This window comes from Nycticebus coucang, chromosome 17, assembly GCF_027406575.1.
Source record: "Nycticebus coucang isolate mNycCou1 chromosome 17, mNycCou1.pri, whole genome shotgun sequence".
NCBI lineage: Eukaryota > Metazoa > Chordata > Mammalia > Primates > Lorisidae > Nycticebus > Nycticebus coucang.
In genome coordinates this window covers 3,249,132-3,261,158 of record NC_069796.1, presented here as the reverse complement: position 1 = coordinate 3,261,158, position 12,027 = coordinate 3,249,132, and the positions used below count along the sequence as shown (strand labels likewise).

At 44.4% G+C, this 12,027-nt stretch overlaps 2 protein-coding genes across 2 annotated transcripts in view; both read left to right on the top strand.

Moving 5' to 3' along the window:
• The window catches only part of SLCO6A1 (solute carrier organic anion transporter family member 6A1), a 97,187-nt gene extending 94,908 nt beyond the window's left edge, over positions 1 to 2,279 (top strand). The window contains exon 13 of the mRNA XM_053567373.1: positions 2,257 to 2,279. Coding sequence (XP_053423348.1) covers positions 2,257 to 2,279 — 23 coding nt within the window. The remainder of the gene's footprint in view (positions 1 to 2,256) is intronic.
• A 217-nt stretch (positions 2,280 to 2,496) lies between these two features.
• Positions 2,497 to 12,027, top strand: part of SLCO4C1 (solute carrier organic anion transporter family member 4C1) — a 65,723-nt gene continuing 56,192 nt past the window's right edge. Inside the window, exons 1-3 of the mRNA XM_053567440.1 lie at positions 2,497 to 2,676; positions 3,507 to 3,921; positions 7,751 to 8,014. Of these exons, the coding sequence (XP_053423415.1) occupies positions 3,579 to 3,921; positions 7,751 to 8,014 (607 nt within the window). The 5' untranslated portion in view covers positions 2,497 to 2,676; positions 3,507 to 3,578. The remainder of the gene's footprint in view (positions 2,677 to 3,506; positions 3,922 to 7,750; positions 8,015 to 12,027) is intronic.

Genomic DNA, 12,027 nt, shown 5'->3' with positions numbered 1-12,027 from the left:
ATACATAAAAATACAACTAAATTTCTTTCCTATAATGTTGTGATATTTGTATCATAAGTGTGCTTGTATAGGGTTTAATGGTGTTTCTAGTAAATTATAATAATTACAGGTCAGTGAAAAACTTAAATTGATAATTTACAGTAATTTATACACCATAGTATATTCTTTACTATCTATTGGGTTGGTTTTCATATGAAATTATTATATTGAAAGTTTATACATTTTCTTTTAAAAATTATACTCAGCAATTTTACATGCATATCACTTAATTAGCATGATTAAAAGAAAAAAGCATAGCTACATTTCTCTCACTGTTATTCTGTGAATCTGTAATTTAAAATAGCTTTGGAAATAATCTAGTTCAGCACTAAATATTTTTCTTAGATATAATTATTTTTAGTTATACATTGTATGAAATATCTAAAATAGAGAAGATAAATGCAGAACACTACAATGATCAATTAGATTGTTTCCTTGCCTTTATTTTGGTAAAATAAGATTCCATGACGTTGAAGTCTTTAACAGAGGATTTTTAATGATCTCAACAATCGCCACATTTAATCATGTTTGTGGTTAGGCGTTGTGAAGATCCCTCCAATTTTAATATACTATGAGCTCCAGAGTATTTTACTACTAAAGAATGCACATTTAGTCTGCAATTGGAAGGCAATACATAAATTAAAAACACAGAAGGAAAATATTAAAAACACGCACAAGATAGGCCATCAGTGTGTTTTTATCCCGTGGACATAGCTATGTGGGAGAGAGAAGTATAATCCCTTGGGTCAGGGCCAGGGGAGTTCGTGACATGATCCTGACGGCTTCTCTCAGGAAGCTGCTTTACCTTGGTTTGTCCACTTGCCGATGAGGAAGAAGAGAATTATACCCACACCCAGGCAGGGCATCTGCTCCTGTGTACAGTTTTGGAATTCTACTAGAAAATTTGAATTCTGTTCTCTCTGCCATCCTCTATCCTGAGGCTCTGTCTCAAAAAACAAACAAACAAACAAGCAAAAACAAAACAACAGGGCAGCGCCTGTGGCTCAGTGGGTAGGGTGCCAGCCCCATATACCGAGGGTGGCTGGTTGGAGCCTGGCCCCGGCCAAACTGCAACAAAAAAATAACTGGGAATTGTGGCCGGCCTATGTAGTCTCAGCTACTCGGGAGGCTGAGGCAAGAGAATCACCTAAGCCCAGGCCTTGGAGGTTGCTGTGAGCTGTGACGCCATAGCACTCTACTGAGAGTGACAAAATGAGACTCTGTCTCTACAAAAAAAGAAAAATACATTTTAAGAAATTCACCTTAAGAAAGCAATTTATCAATTAACTTCCGAAATTTAATATATTTTGACTATTCTCAGCAGAGGCAGATTTAACCTACATCAACTAAGGAATTATTTAAAAATTGACAGTTTTCTATAGCATTATTAGAGATGAAACCTACCAAGTTTTATTGTTTTCTTTTTTGGTCTTTGCTGAAAACCTGGGCCCCCTTCCTTCCATTATTGCAGCATAGAGAATGTAAGGGAACAGGAAAGTGGCGTTGGTAACCCTTTCAGTCAGAACAAGATGAAGCAACAGCATTTCTGCTAATCTTTCAACAAAATTCTACTCTCTAGCCCTTTACAATCGGAGAGTTCTCCTTAGATAGTATAAATTTAAGTGCATTATGATTATGCTGCTTTGATTTTTAGTTTACATTTGAATCCCAGTTGATTAACTTGGATCTGATACATAGTTGGAAGGGTACCACTTTGATTTTAATCATATAGTTTGAATTTATTAATTCAAAGCTGCAAAATATTCTTAAACCCTGATAGCCCATAACCACATCTCAGCAAAGCAAAATTTGGTGGTTGGGTACTTTACTTCAAAGATATTCCATAGATAAAATGATGATCAAAATCTCAGGTATCCGGAGAAGCATTATTTTAAGCCTCATAAATATCAGAGAAATAGGAGTTTCATCTCTTTGAATTGCTGCGTAGTAACCCCGCTGAAGTAGAGTACAGTAACTAGGAGACAGAAAGTGCCCAGTCCAGGCAGGATACGCTGGTGCAGAGAGCTCAACTCAAATCCTTAACAAGGGTCCAGCTATGTGACTTTGGAGAGTTAGGATCCTTTCCAGGATGCTCTTTCTTCAACATCTAAAGTGTAGATGATGCTAGTAACTGCTCTTATAGAGCTTAAACACGGATGTATAACAGACATTTCAAACACGTTTAACATCAACTTTTACCCTTTCCTCATGTTCTAGGCCTACGACTTTTTGGCCGCTAGGGAACAGGGAACAGAACGCACACCTGTGCGAAGATATATATTTTGTATCTCAATCCCTCAACCCAGTAAACACAGCTCTTATAACCGAAACAAAAGATTCACAAAATAGTGTTTACTCACCACATTGTGGCCAGCCGCTGTGCATTCCTGCTGGCAGGAGGGCCAGGGCCGCACACACAGTAGGGCAGGAGTGGCCAGCCTGGCCCACCCAGTGCACCCCCGAGCCTGGGGCAGTGTTTTTTGGCCCCTAGGAAATATTTTCTTTATTGAGGGTGAAAGAACAAGTGAGTTGTGACTATCACACGATTGTGTCAAGCTCTTCAGCGTGTTTCTCTTATTCCACGGGAAGATGTCAGCACTGGGACCTTAATAACACACAGCAGAGGGAACGTCCTAGGTATGCTTTTTAAGTTTTCTAATTTCGGTTCTTTGGGTTCTGGGGAAGTAAAACTGAAAAGGTGGTTGTGCTGATGTTAGTGGTGGTGGCAGAGCGGGTGGGGGGTTTTCTGTTTCTACGGAAGATGACGGGTAAGAGTTCGATCGAGAATCTCAGGGACTCCAAGTACAGAGTGTCCCCAGAGTCACAGAAAAAGTCACGCAACAGCAGGTGTCTGGGACCGAGACGGCCGGGCGCGGAGAGCAGACTGCGCGTGCGCGTGCCCGTAAAACCAGGAGGCCAACAGGCAGAGAATATTTTGTAAGTGTTCTGTAAAGTTCTGTACTGAGTATCTTGTGAATAAAGCTGCATTTAGCCGCGATTTCCCATTTTCCCCGTGCCCGGTGACCCCCCGCGTTATTCCGAGTCCCGGCCAGCAGAACAGAAGCGGCGCAGGGTCTGATCCTGACGGATCTCCTGATGCAGCCGCTGACAGGTGCCGGGTCCGCGCCTGGGGGAGCTTCTGGACAGGACCCCCCCCCATCCCGCCCTCTGTTCATCCTCCAGACCGGGGCTCCGGGGAAGGTGCGCGGGGGGCGCCTGGAGGGCGGATTCCCGGCTGGGGCGGCGGCAGGACTCTGGCCCCACCCGTGCCGGGCCGCACGCCCTCGCCCAGCGTCCAGGTGGCCCCACCCGACAGGTGTGTCACCGCCGCAGGCAGAGCGCGCAGCCTGCAGGGTGGTGGGTGGCGCCTGAGGCAGCCGAGCTGGAGGAGGAGGGTCCGTGCGGCCTCAGGAGAGGGAGGGCGGGGAGGCGGAACTCCTCCCTCACGTGGGTGCTGTCACCTGCAGGTGCGAGGAGCCAGACAGTGACCTGGCATTTGCTGCTCCAAGCCACCGGCGTCGGGAGAGCCCCTCCTGACCATGAAGGGTTCCAAGGGCGTCGAGAACCCGGCTTTCGTCCCCAGCCCGGACACCCCGCGCCGCTCCTCCGCTTCGCCATCCCAGGTGGACGTGTCTGCCTCGTCCTCCGTCTCCCGGAGAGAGGATTCTCAGCTACGTGAGCCCCAGGAGCCCCAGAAGTCACCTGAGCCCCCTCCGCTTTCAGCAGCGCCCCGGGTCTCCCAGGAGCAGCCCGGGCCGCAGCTGCTGTCGGAGCCCGGGGAGGGGCCGTGCGGCTGGGGGAGCTTCCACCCGCGGTGTCTGCAGCGCTGCAACACGCCGCGGGGCTTCCTGCTGCACTACTGCCTGCTGGCGCTCACGCAAGGTGGGTGCGGGGCGCGGAGAGCGGGAGCGGCGGGCAGGTGCTGTCCCCGGCAGGTGCGGTCCCCGGCAGGTGCGGTCCCTGGGCAGGTGCGGTCCCCCGGCAGGTGCGGGTCCCCGGGCAGGTGCGGTCCCCTGGCAGGTGCGGGCCTCGGGCAGGTGCGGTCCCCGGCAGGTGCGTTCCCCGGCAGGTGCGGGTCTCCCGGCAGGTGCGGTCCCCTGGCAGGTGCGGCCCAAGGCGGTGGAGGCGCGCGCGGCAGCCCCAGGCTTGTGCTTCGCGTGCGCGCCCCCGGGGCCCAGCCACGGCTCCTGCCTTCCAGGTTTAGCTTCCCCTTTAGGGCAGCATTTGAAAGTCGCTGTACGAGCTTCTGCCCCTACCCCACCTGCCTGCCTTTTTTTGTGTTCTCAGTTTAGCGGATCCTACACCTCTGGGCAAGATTACAAGAACTTGCCTTTGGTGCAGATTTACCCAGGGGGATCTTACTTTACATCATAGAAGGATACCTTTCCCTGAATCCATTGTTAAAGGGATTTTGTGTTACATTGTTTCTTGGGGGAAGGACTTCGGAGAGTAGGTTGTTTCTCAAAGGAGAAAGCTATTTGAAATCTGATTGGGTTTCTGCCTTCACGTTTCCTGAGTTTGAGAGAATTGCAGGCCCCAGTGCAGCCCGCGGTGCAGGAGCGTAGGCTTCCCACGCTGCGGAGGGCGAGCCTAACGCTGGTTTCCAGCTTCTGTTTTCTAGCTGCGATCTCTTTTAGGTTCTTTTGGGAGTTGCGGATTAAGCCCATTTTATACCCTTAGGAGTTAGAGAGCTGAAGAGAGTTTGGAGGCATGAGCGATGGGGTGGAGGGAGAATGGCTCCCTTCATGGAAACAGGACAGGCAAGAGCTGCCAGGGGGCTGTGTGTCCAGCGCAGGGGACGAGAGGGAGAAACGGGAAGTCACGGAGGGGACACACCGGAGGGGAGGGGGAGATGAAGGTTAGTCTGAATCTGCCTGCACATATTTCTTGGTCACTTGAGTCACAGTCTCAGAATATTTTGTAAATAATCCAAGTCCAGAAGAGAAGTTTTACCATTAAAGACCATGCATTCTGGTTATTAGACCTTTATCGGAGGTATGACCTGCAAATATTTTCTCCCATTCTGAGGGCTGTCTGCTTGCTTTACTTACTATGTTCTTGGCTGTGCAGAAGCTTTTTAGTTTGATCAGGTCCCAGTAGTGTATTTTTGATACTGCTTCAATTGCCTGGGGAGTCCTCCTCTATAACCAGAATCCACAGAGAACTCAAACGTATTAGCAAGAGAGGGAAAGAGGGAGGGGGGTGGGCCTTGGTGTGTGCCACACCTTCTGGGGGCAAGACATGATTGCAAGAGGGACTTTACCTAACAAATGCAATCAGTGTAACCTGGCTTATTGTACCCTCAATGAATCCCCAACATAAAAAAAAAAAAAAAGGAGATAGAAATAAATCTACTGACCAAAACAAAACGAAAAAAAAAAAAAAAGAAAGAAAGAAAAGAAAAGAAAAGAAAAGAAAAGAAAAGAAAACCTCACCCCATCTCAGCGTGGGCAAGGGACTTGAAGAAAAACTTCTCTAAAGAAGACAGACGCACAGTCTACAAACACATGAAAAAAGCTCATCATCCTTATTCATCAGAGAAATGCAAATCAAACCTGCTTTGAGATATCATGGGCGGCACCTGTGGTCAAGTGGATAGGGTGCCAGCCCCATATGCTGGAGGTAGCAGGTTCAAACCCAGCCCCGGCCAAAAAAAAAAAAAAAAAAAAGAGATATCACTTAACCCCAGTAAGAGTAGCCCACATAACAAAATCCCAAAACCAGAGATGTTGGCGTGGATGTGGAGAAAAGGTCACACTTCTACACTGCTGGTGGGAATGCATACTAATATGTTCCTTCTGGAAAGATGTTTGGAGAATATTTAGAGACCTAAAAATAGACCTGCCATTCAATCCTATAATTTCTTTACTAGGTTTATACCCAGAAGACCAAAAATCACAATATAACAAAGACATCTGTACCAGAATGTTTATTGCAGCTCATTCATAATTGCTAAGTCATGGAAGAAGCCCAAGTGCCAATCGACCCATGAATGGACTAGCAAATTGTGGTACATGTATACCATGGAATATTATGCAGCCTTAAAGAAAGATGGAGACTTTACCTCTTTCATGTTTACATGGATGGAGCTGGAACATATTCTTTTTAGCAAAGTATTTCAGGAATGGAAGAAAAAGTATCCAATGTACTCAGCCCTACTATGAAACTAATTTATAGCTTTCACATGAAGGCTATAACCCAACTATAGCACAAGACTATGAGGAAAGGGCCAAGGAAGGGGAAGGGAGAGGGGAGGTTTTGGTAGATGGAGGGTAATGGGTGGGGCCACACCAACGGTGCATCTTAGAATGGGTACAGGCGAAACTTACTAAATGCAGAATACAAATGTCTACATACAGTAACGAAGAAAATGCCATGAAGGCTATGTTGAAAAGTTTGATGAGAATATTTCAGATTGTATATGAAACCAGCACATTGTACCCCTTGATTGCACTAATGTACACAGCTATGATTTAACAATAAAAATAAATAAATTAAAAAAAATAAATAAAGACCATACATTCTCTCGACTGATTTTTAATTAGTAGCGTTGTGGTTGTGTAGGGAAGTTGGTTTTTGCATGGGGGAAGTTTTTACATTAAAGCTTTGTCTCCTTATGAAAATGCCTTTCTTTTATCTTGAAATCTCAGGAATTGTAAATTAGTTTATAGTTTTATTAAGCCAGTGTAACAGTACAAGTTATGTTTGGACTTTTGAAACTTGTTGTATTTCTTTTTTTGAGATATGTTTTCAGCTTGATAAAGCTGAAAGTAGTAGTCTTGATAAAGCAACATTTAAAGAAATTATAGAAACCGTGTCTGCGTGTACTCCGTTAACTAGTGAAGGAAAACAGTTCCTAATACCTCTTAAGTAGAAGAAGTTACTGGTTGAAATTTGACCAGATGCTGTTTATTTTCAGTTTATACTAATGTTTAAAGTCCTGTAAGTTTAATCTGTTTGGACAAAACATTTTAAAGTCAAACTTGATTTTCGGTCCTTCCTTGTTTCTTTTCCTTCATCGTAGTTATAACAAGCAGATGAAATGTAAGTTTCTTTTTAACTTTTTCTGTTTATTTTGTTTATGATTTAGAATGCTACTGGCCAAAATAGGCCCTTAGCTTATGTTTATTTTTGCAGAACTTCTAAAACAAGTTAATATCCATAATAGTATTAGAAAAAATAGAGATTAGAGAGGTCAATGTCTCCTTCTTAGGACCGAATCAAGGTGCTCTCTTGTTATGGATAAATGTGTTTAAGGACTGAGGAACTCGGGAAGCAGCGGAGCGTGGCTGTGATGGTCCGAGGGTCCCTTGTGACTATGCTTTTTCTGAGTGAGGTCCATGGGTGCACTACTCTCGGGAACTCTAGCAAACTGGCTTCATGGGGCTGGACAGTCTGACTTTTTGTTTGTCATTTAAAGAAAAATGAATTGTGGATAGTTAACTGTGATTTAGTACATGGAGCACAAGCAATCATCACTTTTTCTGGACACCTGAAAACTCGCAAGAGTACATTTAAAAAGCAATCTTATCTTAAATAAAGCATGTTCAGGTTGCCTCACTAGGACACTGCCAGACAGTTAAAATTGGCACATTTAAAAATACAAAAAAAAAAAAATCAACAATCGAATTTTAGTAGATTGTGTTCATAATCATAATGAAAATGGTAAAGTTGTAATAATGTGTACAAATGTCCTTTTCTCTTTCTTTAGGTGTTGTAGTGAATGGCCTCGTCAATATTAGTATCTCCACCATTGAGAAGCGTTATGAAATGAAGAGCTCGCTGACTGGCCTCATCTCCTCCAGCTACGACATCGCCTTCTGTGTGCTGTCTCTGTTTGTCTCATTTTTCGGTGAGCGAGGTCACAAGCCCAGATGGCTGGCCTTCTCGTCCTTCATGATAGGCCTGGGAGCACTTGTATTTTCCTTGCCACAATTTTTCAGTGGAGAATATCAGCTGGGGTCCATTTTTGAAGGTAAGTTTCTGTGGCGCTGATGTTTGCTTTGATCTGAAGAAGCACCTGAAAACTAGGTTGTTAACTTTGTGTTGTGACTCACGTGCACAGCTGAGGAAGGGCTTACCTCTCTTCTCCAGCTCCCTGCTTCTCCGATGATGTGAATTGGGTGAGGTATGTGCGAGATTGCAGAGGTGGGCTGTACGTTATTCATTGCTTCAGTGGTTCTCTAAGGTACTAATTCTTTGATTCTTGTTCCTACCTTACATACAACCCTTCTCAAGAAGAGAGGACTGCTTTCCTTCCCAGGTGTTGTGACCTCACTGGAGTTCTGAGAGCTGGAGTTTTTCCCTTTTATTTTCTTTGCTTACAGCTCTGGGACCTGAACATGTTGATACTTGATTTGAGACAAAGAGGGGTGACATTTATAGGAGTGGGACTTTTCCTGAGAAAATTTTACTGTTGAAACTGCCTCCACTTTTGGCTCTGGTTTACAGACAGAATTTCAGAGCATTCCCCCATGTTGTTGTTTTGCTCTGGTTAGATAAAGAACTACGTGATTCAAAGGCTAAGGAAGGAAATTTGATTACTTAAAATTCTTTCAAAAAATCATTTTTAATGGAAAAACAATTATGGTAGAGCCAGAGAAATGTGCTAATGAAAGCAGACCTTAACATTTTATGTCCTTCCTGAGACTCCTAATAGCAAGGAGGAAATAAAATCATGTGGTTACAAATTTAGAAGCTTTCAGGGGTTAAGTAAGTAAGAAAAGGCTTAGGAGAGAAAGGAGAATTGGAGCCAGCTACACAATAGGCATTATTTTATTTTATTTTTTGAGACAGAGCCTCAAGCTGTCACCCTGGGTAGAGTGCTGCGGCATCACAGCTCACAGCAACCTCCAACTCCTGGGCTTAAGTGATTCTCTTGCCTCAGCCTCCCAAGTAGCTGGGACTACAGGTGCCTACCACAACTCCCGGCTAATTTTTGGTTGCAGCTGTCGTTGTTTGGAGGGCCCAGGCTGGATTTGAACCCACCAGCTCAGGTGTATGTGGCTGGCACCTTAGCCGCTTGAGCCACAGCTACATTTGTATGTTAATATTAGTATTGCTAAAAAATTAGTATTGCTATAATTGGGACATTTGTCCCCCTAAACCTCATGTTGAAATTCATCCCAGTGTGGGAGGTGAGGACCTAATGGAGGTGTTTGGGTTGTGGCAGTAGCTCCCTCGTTAACATATCAATGCCCGCTGGGCCTACCAGCAAGGTGAGAGGTAAGAAGTGAGTGATTCTTAGTCTATTAGCTCCCTGGAGAGCTGGTTATTAACCAGAGCCTGGCACCTCCCTCTTCCTCTCTCACTGCCTGCTTGACTTTCCTTCCCCCTCTGTCATGATCAGAAACAGCCAGAGGCCCTCACTGGAATCAGAGGTTGGTGCCCTGTCTTTGTATAACCCACAGAACCAAGGGCAGATAAACCTCCTTTCTGTGTAAATTACCCAGCCTCGTGTTCCTTTATAGCAACACAAATGGATTAAAACATTAAGTATTAATCTTTCCCAAGATCAATTTTTCAATTCTAGAATGACAACAAATAGGAAAATACTTTTATAACTAAGTATACATGTTGCAGTGTGTTTTTAGCAGTGCACTTATTAGGTAAAGAGACTTCATTTTTGAAATAAAAACAGAACATGCAAGGAGATGGATGAATAGAGAGTGTGTTTAAAGTGGAATAGATAAGATAAGGGCAATATGTTATCAGTACAAAGAGCACTTATATAGATTCTAGCACGTTACTCAAGACTGAACAAAACTGCACAGGGCCAACTTGATGTGATTCCACTGGGAGTTGTTCTAGGAACAAGGCACATCCTGCAGCCTGGGCTTACAGTGCAATGCCTTTCAGATCTAAGGGAAAATCTGAATTTCAATCTGTCACACAAGAAAACATGATACTGATTCTATGATAGGAGAAAGTTACTGGTGGAGAGCCTTTGCTTGGTAATCTCTGTGCTGCATTGAGGCCTCACCCACTCATTGATCAGATGCCTTTCTGGCGGTTAGAGTAAGCCAACCTTAACCCCAGTCTGTGACTCTCCAAACTAAAACGTAAACTCTCCTTCCCTTACAAAAGCCTGATCTGTCTTCAGTAATCTCAGCTTCATCACTAGCCATACACACCTGGAGTTACAGCCAATCTGAACAATTTATATTTCCCAAAAGGAAGTGGCTACAAATTAAAGTGTCTGCAGGGCTGGAGATGAAGTTAAGATTTCTGAAGCCAGATCACAAACTGCTAGTGCACTACTGAGAGCCACGTGGGTTTTCATCAAGTTCTTGTTGCTCTACTTGATAATTGTCATTATTTTATTGGATTAGATGTAGATTACTGAAATGGATTAGATGGAGAAGTTGCCTGATCTGTAAATTCTTTCCTCTAAATTAAGACTCATAATTTAAATAATGGCTTATCTGTGGCAAATGAAAGAAAAACTCAGGTGGCCCTTAGATTATTCTGCCATTCTTACAACAGGTAAGTTTTGATGTGGACGTATACGGAACTGAGATAACGGCAGTAGAACAGTCTATGCCATCTGAATTTTATGTATGAGCAGGAAGAAATACACAATCAATAAAAAATCAACAAGATAATTGAAAGTTGAGGTGAGTAGATGAAGGGAAAGGATATTCCGAGGAAATAGTAAATGTATCCCCCAGGAAGGCTACTGTGTAATAACTGGGTAACAAGGAGCCAGAAAGATGCTTTCCAGGCTGAAGAAAAACATGACTAAGGGCCTTGCAGCAGAGAAGAGCTTGGTAGAGTTTAGGAATTGTTAGTTTGGCAGCAGCATAATCAAAGCCAGGGAGAGTGTTCTGGAGAGGCAGGTAGACACCAGAGGGGCGTTTAGATTTTGCTTGAAGGGCAGGGCAGAGTTGTGTAAGAATTTTACACAGGGAAATGCGGGATCTTATTTGTGTTTTATTTATTTTGAGACAGAGGCTCGCTCTGTTGCCCCAGGCTAGAGTTCTATGGAACTCTAGCTCTCAGCCTAGCTCAGAGCAACCCCAGACTGCTGGGTTCACGTGACCCTCCTGCTTCAGCCTCCATGTAGGTGGGACTACATATACCCACCACCACACCTGGCTAATTATTCTATTTTTAGTAGAGATGGGCTCTCACTCCTTCTCAGGCCGGTCTCAAACTCCTGAGCTCAAGGGAACCTCTGACTTAGCTTCCCAGAATGGCAGGATTACAGGTGTGCACCACTACACCCTGCCTCTATTTGTGTGTTAAAATGGTCATTTTGGCTTTTGGAGTTCTGGGAGACAAGCGTAAATGGGAGGAAAAAACTCAGGAGGTTTTCATGGCAGTTCACGTGAGAAATAACAGTGGCTGACACCAGGGTAGCTGTAATGGAGGTGAGAGGGAACTGATTCTCAGCGTGTTTTAGAGGAAGAAGGGACAGGCCTCCGTGGGCTTTATGGGAGGGGATGCCTCTTGGCTCCCTAGCATTTGGCTTGATGACCTGGAGCCATTGAAACCAGAACTGGAGATGGGAAGCCAGGGGTTGGTTCGGAGTTTTTAAGTATGGATGCCACGTTATATCCAATGTTGCAAAATATATCCTCAGACACATGTGTTTATGAAAATGTGTACTTACTAGGCTTGATTCCTAGAAGTACAAACACTGAATTTAAAGGGCTGCCTCCTTCTCATTTTTGATATAAAATGTCACTCTGACTTTCAAGAAGGAAGATACTCGTTACTCTCCCCCATCAGTGTACACAAACGCCTAGTTACGATTTTGAAGTTTTGCATTCTTTTCCCTTCCTGCAAGTTTTCCTTAACACAAACATGTGACTATGAAGTGTGTGTGTACGTGTGTACAATGTAACAGACATAGAATTCAAGATGGAAATTGCCTTTGCATATCTAAGGTTGGGGTCGGGGGTCCTGGTTCCCTGAACCCAGTTGACCTGGTTCGATTACTCAGCTGAGCTAGAAAGTTCAACCAAGGCATGGTGGTGCCTGAAA